This window comes from Megascapheus bottae, chromosome 13 (assembly GCF_031878675.1).
Source record: "Megascapheus bottae isolate mThoBot1 chromosome 13, mThoBot2.hap1, whole genome shotgun sequence".
NCBI classification, from domain to species: Eukaryota; Metazoa; Chordata; class Mammalia; order Rodentia; family Geomyidae; genus Megascapheus; species Megascapheus bottae.
In genome coordinates, this window is record NC_143521.1 from 60,079,839 (window position 1) to 60,094,156 (window position 14,318).

The window sequence follows — 14,318 nt, forward strand, 5'->3', positions numbered from 1 at the left end:
ATATGAGGGCACATCTACCATATTCCCTCCTGCATGTGCATCCAAATCATCTTCTGTCCATTCTCTAAAATGGGTTGTTTGGCTTCTTAGTTTTCGGTTGGTTTTTGCTATCGCTGTTGTTTGTTGTTAGTGGTGGTGACGGAGCTGGTGGTGTGGGGAGGGGAACGGAACGTGCAATGTGTGCTTGCATTGGTCCGGGAGCATGTAAGTAGCAGTCTACTACTTGAGCCACAATTCCACTTCCACCTTTTTGCTGGTTAATTGGAGATAGAGTCTCATACGCTTTCCTGCCTGGGCTGTCCTTGAACTGTGATCCTCAGATCTCAGACTCCTGAATAGTTACAACTACAGGTGGGAGTCACAAGTGCATGGCTTACTTCTATATATTTTTTTTGTAATTAATGGAAGAGTTACATTATATTTACCAGACGGAAGTGCATTACTTCACACACATTGTTACCCTTTCTCATATCTTGGTCCCCATTTCCCTCCCCCAATCCCACCTCTCATCTTGTTTTCCTCCCTTCCCTATCTGACTTCAAATAACCAAATGAGCATATATACAATATATCAGATAACAAGGTGAAATACTGTAACAATATGAAATAACCAAGGGACAGCAAGAGAGATGAGAGATCACATAGTACATTAAGGACAACAATCACTCATTATATGGCTTTTGTTTCTATATCCTGGAGGTCCTTTCTTTTAGTGTCATACTATATGGCCTTATGTATCTAGGTTTTGTTCTGTTGTAAATCTCTGCTAGGAGAGCCCAAGGTTTCTACTGATTATGACAAATGAGGGAAACCATTGAGCCTAAGTTCCTTTGAGTCTGGCTTACTTCACTTAATATGATTTTTTTCTAAGTCTTTCCATTTCCTTACAAATGGGGCAATGTTGTTCTTTCTGACAGCAGCATAGAATTCCATTGTGTACAAATACCACATCTTGTTGATCCACTCATCAACTGAGGGCATCTGGGTTGGTTCTATATCTTTGCTATGATAAATAGTGCTGCAATGAACATCATTGTGCTAGTGACTTTATGCATGGCTTACTTTTTCATGTTAAGGGTTAGTAATTCACTTGGAGTTTGTGCATATTTTGAATACAAGCCCTTGTCAGATATGTGTTTTACAAACATTTTCTCACAAAGTGTAGCTTGTCTTTTCGTTCTCTTCATAGTATATTTGGCACAACAGATTGGTGAGTTGGTTGGTTGGTTGGCTGGCTGGCATTGAGGATTGAATTCAGGGCCTATCATTTGTTATCTACCACTTGACCACATCTCTAGGTCCTTTGCTTTCAGCTTGTTTCTCAGGTAGGCTCTTTCAGATTTGCCTAGGACCAGCCTCCAACCATAACCCTCCTACCTCTACCTCTTGAGTAGCTGGGATGCACAGTTTTAAATTTTAATAAATTCTGGCTTGATGTATTTTTTCCTCAGGGATGACTTTGTGTTATATCTAAAAACTCATCTAAAGCTTAGCTAGTTTTTCTCCTGTGTCATCTTCCAGAATTTGCACAGTGCTATTCATGTTGGATTCATGTTGTGCAATTGTAAATGCTGAGGCTAGATCTATCTGTTTATGTGGATGCCCAGCTTCAGTTTTTACCCATTGGTGGGAAGACTGTAATTTCTCTCTGAATTGCCTTTGCTTTTTGTCTAAGGTCAAGTGCTTCGTGCATGCACACCTATTTCTGGGCTCCACTCTGTTCTAGTCCTTTGGTCTCTAACTATCTGGCACACTGCTGAAACACTGTGATTTTACCGTAGGACTGCATGTTGGGAATGCCAGTCTCCCAATGTTGTTTTTCTTTTACCATATTGTGCTGGCTATTCTTAGTCTTATGCCTTTCTCTGTAAACTTCACATTCAGTTTGTTACTGTCCTCAAAATGGCTTGCTGGAATAATTTGGATTGTAATAAATTTATAGCCATATTGGAAAGACTTTTCATCTTAAAAATAATGAGTTTGCTCATACCTATAATCCTAGCTACTCAGAAGATTAGATCTAAGGATTCTGGTTCAAAGCCAGCTGAGGCAGGAATGTCTCTGAGATTTTTTTTTTATTTTTATTTTTTTGTGAGTCATGGGGCTTAAACTCTGGGCCTGGGTGCTGTCCCTGAGCTCTTCAGCTCATGGACACTACCACTTGAGCCACAGCACTACTTCCAGTTTTCTGGTGGTTAATTGGAGGTAAGTCCCATGGACTTTGGTGCCCAGGCTGGCTTTGAACAGCAATCTTCAGATCTCAGCCTCCTGAATACCTAGGATTACAAGCACAAGCCACCAACACTGACCTGAAAGACTTTTTTTTAGCCACCAAAAAGCCAAAAGTGAAGCCGTGGTTCAAGAGGTAGAGTGCTAGCCTTGAGCAAAAAGTTCAGGGATAGTGCCCGGGCACTGAGTTCAAGCCCCAAGACTGGGGGTGGGGGGAAAAGAACAATCCATTAATTTTTATTGTTAGTTCTTTCATCAGTTTTGAAGTTTTTGCCAAAATATCCTATATATTTCATTAGATTTTTACCTAAGTATTTCATTTGGGAATGGTAATACAAATGGTATTGGATTATTAATTTTTTATTCCAGCTATTCATTGTTACAGAAGAAAGCCTGTAACTGTTATATGCTAATTTTGTCTACTATGACTTTGCTAATATCATTTATTAGTTACAGATTTTTCTTATTGATTCTTTGGTAGTTTCACATAGATAATCATCTCATGTGCAAACAACTCTGTTTCCTCCTTCTCAGTCTATGCATGCTGTATTTTCTTTCCTTGTCCTAGTACACTATATAGATTTAAAAAAAAGATGAATAGTTATGATGAGAAAAGTCAACCTTTTCTCATTCCTGATGGTAGGGGAATCAGTTTTTCATCACTAAGAATTATGTCAGCTGTGCAAACTGCCATGTGCCTGAGAGCTCTACTATGTGGCGGGCTGGGTCCAGGAGTGCTGGGCTGAAGTGTACTGTGACAACTAGTGTCCATGCTAGGTTTGGAATCAGTCCCAGGAGCAGAGGACCACAGGTTGCCTAAGAAGGAGTGAATATCAGGTTGGAAACAAAGCAGATCAAGAAGGACATGGCCTTGATACTGGGGAGACAAAGATAGGGTATTGAGGCTAGAGGCCAGTCTTGGCAAAAAAAAAAAAAAAAAAAGTTTATAAGACTACCTCAGCCAGGTGAGTGGCTCATGCTTGTAATCCTAGCTACTCAGGAGGCTGAGATCTGAGGATCATGGTTCAAAGCCAGCCCAGGCACTAAAAAGTTCATGAGAGGGGCCGGGAGTTTGGCCTAGTGGTAGAGTGCCTGCCAAGCATGCACAAAGACCTGGGTTCGATTCTTCGGTACCACCTACATAGGAAAAGGCTGGAAGTGGTCCTGAGGCTCAAGTGGAAGAGCACTAGCCTTGAGAAAAGCCCAAGAACAGTGCTTAGGCCCTGAGCTCAAGCCCAGGACTGGCAAAAAAAAAAGGGACATGAGACTCTTATCTCCAATAACCACCAGAAAACCGTAAGTGGCACTGTGGCTCAAGGGGCAGGTGGGTAGCCCTGAGCTGAAGAGCTCAGGGACAGGGCCCAGGACCAGAGCTCAAGTCCCATGACAGACCAAAAAAAAAAAAAAGACTCTACCTCAACCAATAGCTGGGCAGAGTGGCATTCACCTGCTTTACCCTGGTCCCCCCATAAACACATGTCACATGATAGGACTGGAGCCCAAACCATACTGGAATTTTATAACTATTTTCATGCTATATGTTTCTAGTTTGTTGCTGTGGTATGAGAATATTTTCATGATTTTTAATCTCATATTTGGGTAAGGTATATTTCATCACTCTAGCTATAGTCTGTTTTGGGGTTTCCCCATGTGTACTTGAGCAGAATGTGTACTTTCCGGTGTGGAGGGAAGTCTCTTACACATGGCAGTTGCAGTAGAGGAGGTATGGTTCCACTTGAGCAAAAGCAGCCAAACACGAGCATGAAGCCAGAGTTCAAGACCCAGGACCAGCACACACACACACACACACACACACACACACACACACACACACACACACACACACAGATTGCATTATGTGAACTACTGGCATGTTTTAGCCATAAGTGTTTGCGATACACATGTCAGCAGTGGGGTTTACCCGGAGGGGTCCTCTGCCCTGGCACCTGTTTCAACATGGCTACATCCGAAGGCCATTGCAAATTTCCTGATGCACTTCAATTCAGCTAAGTGATTCTAAGGTTTCCCAATTCTTTTTTTGTTTGTTTGGTTTTTTGGTTTGTTTTTTTTTTTTCCCAGTCCTGAGGCTTGAGCTCCAGTCTGAGCACTGTCCTTGGGTTTTCTCAAGGCTAGATGGAACTCTACCACTTGAGCCAGAGCACCATTTCTAGCTTTTTCTGTGTATGTGGCATGGAGGAATCAAACCTGGGTCTTTGTACAGGCTAGGCAAGCACTCTACCACTAGGCCAAACTCCTGGCCTGGTTAGTTGTTTTTTTTTTTATTAAAGAATTTATTAACATTGATTTTTACATCATATTTCAAATGACATGTTTAACAAACAAGTGTTCAAGAAGAGAATCTCTATATACAATCACTGAGTTGTTTTTTTTTTAACTGTATTTGTTTTTGTCTTTTTCTTTTTTGGTACTGGGGATCGAACCCAGGACATTGCACTTGCTAGGCAAGCGCTTTGCCACTGAGCTACATCCCAGCCCAAGCTTTCCAAATCTTATATGGCGCTTTTAAGCACACACACACACACACACACACACACACACACACACACACACACATATATATATAGTATCCCATGTAGATGTAGATGTATATAAAGCTGAATTTCAACCATCTTTACTACCAAGAATAACTGAGAGGCATTCATGCTTGACATTTCTTCCTTTTCCCATTTCAAAAGTGGCGCTGCATGGCCTACCCCTGAGAGCTCTAGCTTTGAGTTTTCCATTTCCAGACTGCTGCAGCCACGCAGTAACTCTTAGCCAACTTTAATCCACAGTGGACAAGCAGGAGTGGCTGATCATTTTGAAGACAAAGACAAATATACTTCCCATCATGGAAGTTGTATTATAGGCAAGGATGGAAACTATGAGAACCATGCTCCTTGGTGTGGCTCTTACTCTATGAGGTTACTGTGGTTGGGACAGTTAAATAGATGCTAATTTGAAAACGCACTTGGGGGCGGAGTGCTGTGGAACGGAGATGCCCAGGGTGGGGTTGCTGATACAAAGGGGTCGATGTGCAGCCCCAAGGGTGTCAGGGGGGCAGAGAGGGGAGCCTGGGGTCAGGCACAGGCTTGGTGGTGCTTCCACAGAAGTGTGGCCAAGCACCTAGGGGACTTGGGGTTTTGGGGGACTGCCTCCTGCCCAAAGGGAGCTAGTAGGAAAGAGCCACCATGGAAGCCAGCGTGAAGAAGGGGCTCCGCTCAGGTCGGGACCCATTGAGGACTGGAAGCTCCTCAGGGCTGACAGGGTACCTGAGGGATCCATGTTTGAGAACCTCGGCTCAGGCTGGTGGGTGGAAAGGTCTGAACCAGACCAGAAGGTCCAGGCTGGTCTGGCCCAGGACCTAGAAGAGCACTTCACCAAGCTGTCACCTTCAGTTTGCTTTGCTGAGACACAAGAGGAGTTGAAATCCAAAAGACTACATTTATGCCTCAGACCGTGGGTAACTGTAGAGTAGCCAGCTTTTGTTCACGTGTTCATTCACTGAGCCTGAGGCCAGGCAGTGCACGGGATGTGACCAAAGCCTAGAGGGAGGCTGCACCGGTCAGTGGGTTTTCAAGGCCTTTCAAGGTCAGGACCACAGGTATTCTTGTGGTCCAGATATCAGCTACGCACTGTTGGTCAGTGTCCTGGATTCCATAGCTGGCTGGGCACCTGGCAGGAGTTGTGTTTAATGCCTGTGTGCTTATCCATACCAAGCATGTATGGACCCCATGCTGCCATAGCCAACGTAGATCACCCCTCCAGGTCCTGCTCTGGTCAGCCAACAAGGTGTTTGAGGAGCTGACAGACATTGAGAGGCAGTTCCACAAGGCCTTCTACACCGTGCGGGCCTATCTGAACTGTGACCGGTACTCCGTGGGCCTCTTGGACATGACCAAGGAGAAGGTGAGGTCTCGGGCCTTCAGGAGCCTCCTGCCAGCTTGGCCCATCTCTCAGGCCAACTCCTTTTTCTCTCTTCTTTTCTGCCTAGGAATTCTTTGATATATGGCCAGTGCTGATGGGAGAAGCCCAACCATACTCAGGCCCACGAACACCTGATGGCCGGGTGAGTCACGGTGGCAGGTGGGGCCCAACCCACAGCCAGGCTGCCCAGATCCAAGTGCCTGTCTGCCATCTTCCCTGCCAGTCAGCCCTGCCCTGGCATGGGGGCTTCCCTGAAACTGCTCTCGCTTGCTAGAGCTTCTTTAAACCACAGTGACAACTTCCAACTGGAAGTTGGTGTGGGGCTGAACAGGACACAAGAAAGATGGGCCAAAACCCTGTGTGTGCAGTGTGTGTCACAGGCACAGGTATAGACCATGTCCATGAGCCTGGTGTGCCTGTGACATCATACAGCCTACGTGCGCATGGCAGATGGGTCAGTTGCTGTGTGCCATCAGCTACACATTGGAGTACTAGGGTGTGCACAAGTGGTGTGGGTGTCATGCGGGCCCTCTTCTCCCTTGGGAAGGGACTCTGTTGAGGAGCAGGCTAAGAAAGCCCCCACTGATGTGCTTTGTTTTTCAGGAAATCGTCTTCTACAAAGTCATCGATTATATCCTCCATGGCAAGGAAGACATCAAAGTCATCCCGTAAGTGCCAGGATTTTAGGAGGAGCTGCCTCTAGTGTAGCAGGGTCTGGGACTTCTCAGGTGGGACATGGGGAAGTGAGAAGGGAAGTGCCCAACTTGGGGTCCCCAGAAAGCAAGGACAGTAGCACACTCGGTGGAAAGCCCAGCCAGAGCCCAGGGCAGGGCTCAAGTCTAAGAAAACTAAGAAAAGGGCTGACTAGTCTCCAACCCTGCTGCTGTGTGCCCATCGTCCCTGGGATCCCATCAGTCTGGGGACAGCCGCAGACTGTGAGCAGGCCCTGGGATCTAGGTGCCAAGCCTGAAGGTAAGTGGGCCAGGTCTGCAGCACAGTGACCACCAGCCATAGGGGTGGAGCTTGGCAGGGTGAGGGGCCCCAGCAGGATGAAGTGAGAAGTCCCTCAAACCCGCCTTCTCATGTCTTAGCAGCTTTCCAGCCTCATCCTACCACCTCTACCTGAGTCCAGAGAAGGGAGGACAATAACTGTTACACACTACCACCCCTCTACAACCCCAGTGCCTATCCCTCTGACCCTCTGTTTTCTCCCCCAGCACCCCCCCAGCTGACCACTGGGCCCTGGTCAGTGGCCTCCCAACCTACGTGGCAGAAAGTGGCTTTGTGAGTGCTGCCCCTGGCCCCAGCCTGCCGTGGCCGCGGCTGTGAGCCTACCTGCCTGTCTCCTCGCCTATCCCTCCTGCCGTGGCCGCGGCTGTGAGCCTACCTGCCTGTCTCCTCGCCTGTCCCTCCTGCCATCCCCTGTGACTTGCTCTGCTCAGAAGTGTGTCTTGGGGGAAGGCTGGACCGGCCAGTGATTGAAAGTTCAGGTGCTCAGAATGAAACTATTTCCTTTTACAGATCTGTAACATTATGAATGCCTCTGCAGATGAAATGTTCGCTTTTCAGGTATGTGTCTACTCTTTGGCAGAAACTGTGCTTTACTTAGGAAAAAAAGTATTTTGGTCTAGAAATTATGGTCTGGATCACTTTTGCTACTTAGAAACAACTCTGAGCCAGGTACCAGTGGTTCCCACCTTTAATCTGAGCTATTCAAGAGGTGGAGATCTGAGGATCACAGTTCAGAGATAGCCTGAGCAGGGAAGTCCATGAAAGGATCTCCAATTAACCAGCAAAAAAAAAAAAAAACACTGGAAGTAGAGCCTTGGTTCAAGTAGTAGAGCTCCAGATCTGAGAAAAAAAAAAAACTAAGGGACAGTTCCCAGGCCCTGAGTTTAAGGCCTAGTACCAGCAACAGCAGAAACAGTAGCAGCAGTAGAAGACAAAGAAGAAAGGAAGAAGAAAAAGAAGAAAGGAAGAAGAAGAAGAGGAGGAGGAAGAGGAGGAGGAGTAAGAGGGAGGGAGGAAAGAGGTGGTGGAGGAGGAGAAGGCAGAGGAAGAAGAGGAGGAGGAGGAAAGGGAGAAGGAGGAGAAGGAGAAGAAGAGGAGGAGGGGAGAAGGAAGAGAAGAAGAGGAGGAGGAGGAAGAAGAAGAGGAGGGGGAGAAGGAAGAGGAAGAGGAGGAGGAGGAGGAGGAGAAGAAGAGGAGGAGGAGGAGGAGGGGGAGAAGGAAGGGGAAGAGGAGGAGGAGGAGGAGAAGAAGAGGAGAAGGAGGGGAGGAAGAGGAGGTGGAGGAAAGAAGAAGAAACATATGTGGAGATGTAGCAACTCATGCCTATAATTTCAGCAACTTGTAAGATAGTAATTTGAGGACGATCCTGACAAAAAGTTAGCAAGAGTCCCTTCTCAACAAATAATCTGGAAGTGGAGGTGGTTGGTGGTTCACCCTTTCACCCTAGCTACACTACCTGGAAGGCCTAGGCAGGACAAAAAGATAAGAGCCTGTCCGAAAGAGGAAGACAAGGAAGAAAAGAGGAAGAAACAGCTTCCGTCGTGGCTGAGGCGCCAACACAAGAAGCTTGTGTTGCCGCTTCCTTGTCTATAGAGGTGCTGGCCTTGTCTGGATTCAGTTGCTCCAGACTGGTTTCAGCTGATCTTGTCTGGTCTTAGTGACTCTGACCTCTGCTGGGCACAGGGCTGGGCTGGGCTGGGCTAGACCTGACCTCAGCCAGGACAAGGGTCTCAAGGTTCTTCTGTGCCCCACAAGCCTCTTTCCTAGAAGAAGCAACACCCCAGAAGAATTGGCCCAGATGGCATGGCTCAGTTGGTAGATCTCTAGCCAACAAGCAAAAGTGTCAGGGACTAAATCTGAGTCCTAGTCGTGGACAAAAAGAAGAGAAGGAGGAGGAGGAGGAGGAGGAGGAGGAGGAGGAGGAAAAGGAGGAAGAGGAGGAAGAGGAGGAAGGAAGAAAGGAAAGAAGGAAGGAAGGAAGGAAGGGAGGGAGGGAGGGAGGGAGGGAGGGAGGGAGGGAGGGAGGGAGGGAGGATGGACAAGAACAAGAAGAATTGGCCCAGTGTCCATATTTTCATTATCTAGGCTCAGCATCCATGAGATGGGAGCAGGACTGCCTAGATAACATTTAGGGCCCAGTACAAAACAGAAATGTGAAGTTCTTTGTTGAGCAATTATTAAGTGCTATAAGAGAAGGGTAGCCTATGACGCCTGCTCCTTGGAGAAACATTCTCCTCCATGGCAGACATAAATCCACAGGCAAGAGGGGCGTGAAGAGATGGGTCAAGTCAGCTCGAAGGCAGAACAAGTGAGGTTTGCTTTCCCTCTGAAACAAGCCTTGACCAGGGTCAGACCTCAGCTCTACCTCTGCCCTGGACAGGAGGGGCCTCTGGACGATTCTGGGTGGTTCATCAAGAATGTCCTCTCCATGCCCATCGTCAACAAGAAAGAGGAGATTGTGGGGGTAGCCACCTTCTACAACAGGAAAGACGGGAAGCCCTTTGATGACCACGATGAAGTTCTCATGGAGGTGAGCATCCCTCCGGGCGGGCCTAGGGCCTCGCACAGCAGACAGAACACTGGTGGGCAGCATGTCTCCCCACGTGTCTCCAGCCCTGTCAGCACTAGATCAGAGAAAGTGGGCAAGGACAGATGACAAGGTTTCACTCCTAGAGTCCCCAGCCAGGGCTGCCATGCTGCGCGCAGCCTGGAAGCCCGCCCACGTCGCCACAGTAGACATTGGCTGGTGTGTGTGGAGGTGAGGTGACCGGCTGCCTGCTCCCCAGTCCCTCACCCAGTTCCTGGGCTGGTCGGTGCTCAACACGGACACCTACGACAAGATGAACGAGCTGGAGAATCGCAGGGACATCGCCCAGGACATGGTTCTGTACCATGTGAGGTGTGACAAAGACGAGATCCAGGAAATTCTGGTACAGTGCCCAAGGCCGCAGAGACCCTTCTGTGGGGGAGGGGAGGGGCGTCTCCTGGGCCCCTGCGTGAGCATGGCCTGAGCACTGGTCTGAGGTTCCATCTGTGATCCATTGCATCACTGAGGAGAGTGTGGTTAAAAGGCAGCGGAGCAAGAGCCCGAGGCACTGTCCCTTCCTGTCTGAAACGGATGGGGCTGGGCCCCAGGAGACGGCTGACCTTCCGTGCTCAGGGTCCTTTATCTAAGGCATTATGGAATGAAAGTGACACTACTGTCTCCTGTGGGTGAGAGTGACAGGGCTCACGGGATGAGGAAACCCTGTCACTCTCACACATGTGGCCTATTGATGACTCCAGCATTGTCACCGGACTCCCCTGCTGTTCTCTGTCAGCCCACAAGGGAACGCCTGGGAAAAGAGCCTGCAGACTGTGAGGAGGACGAGCTGGGGGAAATCTTGGTGAGAATTTGCCTGACTCTCTGGCCACTCCCATGGGTGGGAAAGGAGTCCCCTTGGACACACTGGCAGCCCCAGATGTGGAGTGTGTGATTGCAGGTGGGCTTCGGGGCTCAGCAGGGGTGTGTCTCCATGCTCCTGCCCTGAAAGTTTGTTCAGCTGGACCCTGCTGATGGTTTGTGTGTGGGGGGGGTGTTTTTTGTTTTTTGTCTGTCGTGGGGCTTGAATTTGGCCTGGGCACCGTCTCTGAGCTCTTCAGCTCAAGGCTACCACCCTACCCTTGAGCCAAGCCCCCACCTCCTGTTTTCTAGAGGTTAATTGCAGTCCTAGGTCCTTTTGTGCCCAGGATGGCTTTGAACCTTGATCCTCAGGTCCTGAGTAGCTAGGATGACAGGCACGAGCTACCGCGCCTGGCTGGTTTGTGTGTCTGGTCTTTTCCTACTGTTGTCTCTTGACTTTTTCACTCACAACTGGCACTCTACTTCACACCTCTGTTTCTGTTTTTGTTTGCTCGCTTGCTTTCCTGTTAGGTTAGATTTTTGTTGTTATTTGGAGATAAGAGTTTGAGGATTTGTCTGCCCATTCTCAGATCTCAGCATCCTGAGTTGCTAGGATTATAGGCGTGAGCCACTAACACCCAGCTGCTAAGTGTCTTTATCTGCCTGCCTGACTTTTCTCTGCAGGCTCCACATGGACCACGTGTCCACTGATGCTGTCTCCCCATGGGAGTGACCAAGGGCCTGCAGTCCCTAGTGTGGCCATAGCTGTGCATATGCCTGGCACACAAGCACATATGAACACATGCATGTGTGTCTCACAAAGAGCATCCCTAGACCAACTTGGCAGTCACATGGTGTTTCCACCTCTCTACCACGTGTCTGATTTGGTGGGATAACCAGACTGTACATCTTATAGAAGAGCCTTTGATGTGTGAATCTGCTCCACAAGTTCTGAATGCCAGTGGTGTGTACGTCACCATGTTGTGTGTGGCCTGTATGGGGTGAGTCTGCACACGTGTACTGTGTGCACTGTGTATATCTATATGTGTGTACCTTTTCATGTGTATATATCAGTGTTTGCTTGCCCCACAATGTCACCTTCACTGTCAGGTCACTGGGTGGGAAGAAGAGAATTTGTTGGGCCAAGGCAATGTAAGCATCCTGGCTGCAGGCCGTAGTGGCTGCAGGCAGACATCTCCAGGGATACCTGCGGTATCTGCCTGCATAGACGTTTCAGAGAAGAAAAAGGCCCAGAAACCAGTGGGCTGCACATGGCTGGCCTCTCTCAGTCCACAATCCTTTCTGCAGAAGGAAGAGCTGCCGGGGCCCACCACGTTTGACATCTATGAGTTCCATTTCTCTGACCTGGAGTGCACTGAGCTAGAGCTGGTCAAGTGTGGCATCCAGATGTACTATGAGCTTGGTGTGGTCCGCAAGTTCCAGATTCCCCAGGAGGTAGGAGACAGGTTCAGAGGTCCCAGGATCCCAGGAAATGAGGGGATGTGATTGAGGGCTCCAGACTGCCTCCCCACCCAAGTGGAGAAGGGCTTGTGACATGGTCAGGCCCATATCCCACAGGAAGTTGGATGAAACCAGCAAAACAAAGTAAATACGTTTAGAGTAAGGGATTGAATGAATGCCGGGTGGGTGTGGGGATGACTACCTATGTGAATAGATGAGAGATGAATGGATGGGTAGATGAGTGGGTGGATGGCTGGATATATGAATAAATGGATGGATGATGTTGAATAAGCAAACAGGTAAAAGGCATATGAATAGGTGGAAGGAGGGGTGGGCGGTGGAAGGAGGGGTGGGTGGTGGAAGGTCGATGGTGCAATGAGAAGGTAGATGGGGATAAATGATGGATAGTTAGGTAAGTAGGTAAGTAAATAGATGTATGGATATATGAATAGGTAAATAGACGAGTTGTTGGATGGATAATGGATTCCTGATGGACACATGAGTTGTAAGTGCTGGGTGGATAGGTGAATGGATGGTAGATGGATGGATGGGCAGAAAATTTGATTAATAGTAGCTACCGAAGGGCCGGGAGTTTGGCCTAGTGGTAGAGTGCTTGCCTAGCGTGCATGAAGACCCGGGTTTGATTCCTCAGTACCACATACATAGAAAAAAAGCCGGAAGTGGTGCTGAGGCTCAAGTGGTAGAGCTCTAGTCTTGAGAAAGTCCAAGGACAGTGCTCAGGCCCTGAGCTCAAGCCCAGGACTGGCAAAAAAAAAAAAATAGTAGCTACCGACAATGTTTTAGTGCACCATTGGTCAAAAGGGGGTTTGGCATGGAGTACAAAAGGAATTGAAGCCGCCTCTCACCTAAAGAGAAAGCACAAAGCATCCTCTAGGCTTGCCGCAGGAATAACACTGAGAAAGAAGGAAGGGTGCCCCGGCGCAGGACCCTACAGGTCTGCTCTGCCCCTCAGCTCTCTCATGATCTGCTGTTTCTCCCTCCTTTGCACCCTCCACAGCCCCCAAGGACTCAAATCATTGTTACCAAGCTCCTTGGGGAGCAAAACTGACAATCTGACATCTCTGAAATTTTACTGAATGCTGAGGGAAAACAGAAAGGGAAATTTTATAGAAAGTTACAACAGAAGCTAGGTGCCAGGGCTCTTGCCTGTAACCCTAAGCTGCTTAGGGGGCTGACATCTGAGGACTGTGGTTCAAAACTAGCCTAGTCAAGAAAGTCTGTGAGGCTCTCATTTCCACTAAACAACTCAGAAAAGGCTAGAGGTGGTGCTGTGGCCCATATCTCTTGCCCAGAGATAACTGTTTGCTAAGGGTCTCCTGCCTGCCTGCCCCAAAGCCTCATATTTGGCCCGTTCAAGCATCCCTGCCTAAAATTAGCATTTTTTCTTTACCCCATATCTCAAAGGTCCCATTCCCCATTTGGATCTGAGCCCTAAACTGGAGGCCCTAAATTCCCAACGACTGGAGCTTTTCTTAGCTTTGCCCTGCTGGAAGGTGAGGCAGAGAGTAGGGGCAACAAGGGTGCAGAGAAGGTTGGAGGCCTCAGAGACGTAGGCGAGGGATGACAGGCGTGGAGCAGGCTCCTCCACGAGCCCCAGGGTGAGACTCTGGTGGACCTGCAGGGAGTGCCCAGAGCCCCACATTCCCTCCTCCCCAGGTTCTGGTGCGGTTCCTGTTCTCTGTCAGCAAAGCCTACCGGAGAATCACCTACCACAACTGGCGCCACGGCTTCAACGTGGCCCAGACCATGTTTACACTGCTCATGGTGCGTTGGCCGGGGTACGACAGGGTCACCCATGAGGCTAGTAGAGTGTCCGGGCCGCCTTCCTCCTGGCCCAAGGGCCTCCCAAGCCCCTGGCGGCGGGAGATGGGCTTGGGCAGGGCAGAGGCGGTGAGGGGTGGGTGCCCTTATGCAGCACTGACATGGGGGAGGGAGTAGAGGGCCACTACCTGGCAGAGCAGCAAATTTAGACTAGCCACACACCCCTCTCCACCCCCCACTGGAGCTGGGGAACCGGCCAACAGCAGGACCCACGCACGCATCTGCCTCCACAGACAGGCAAACTGAAGAGCTACTACACGGATCTGGAGGCCTTCGCCATGGTCACAGCCGGCCTATGCCACGACATTGACCACCGTGGCACTAACAACCTGTATCAGATGAAGTAGGAGCCTGGGGGGAGCCAGGCTGATGCGGGCCCTGGTGGACCACAGGTCGTGCGGCCTGACAGATGGTTCCAAGAGCCGTCCTCAGGGCATAGTGCCAGGGAAGGGTGGGCCTTATCTTGT

At 49.1% G+C, this 14,318-nt stretch overlaps 1 protein-coding gene across 1 annotated transcript in view; it reads left to right on the forward strand.

Moving 5' to 3' along the window:
• Positions 1-14,318, forward strand: part of Pde6b (phosphodiesterase 6B) — a 30,732-nt gene that overhangs the window by 11,083 nt on the left and 5,331 nt on the right. Inside the window, exons 4-14 of the mRNA XM_090343937.1 lie at positions 5,997-6,137; positions 6,223-6,297; positions 6,759-6,823; positions 7,373-7,439; positions 7,677-7,724; positions 9,547-9,696; positions 9,953-10,096; positions 10,487-10,552; positions 11,857-12,003; positions 13,687-13,794; positions 14,085-14,194. Of these exons, the coding sequence (XP_090200063.1) occupies positions 5,997-6,137; positions 6,223-6,297; positions 6,759-6,823; positions 7,373-7,439; positions 7,677-7,724; positions 9,547-9,696; positions 9,953-10,096; positions 10,487-10,552; positions 11,857-12,003; positions 13,687-13,794; positions 14,085-14,194 (1,121 nt within the window). The remainder of the gene's footprint in view (positions 1-5,996; positions 6,138-6,222; positions 6,298-6,758; positions 6,824-7,372; positions 7,440-7,676; positions 7,725-9,546; positions 9,697-9,952; positions 10,097-10,486; positions 10,553-11,856; positions 12,004-13,686; positions 13,795-14,084; positions 14,195-14,318) is intronic.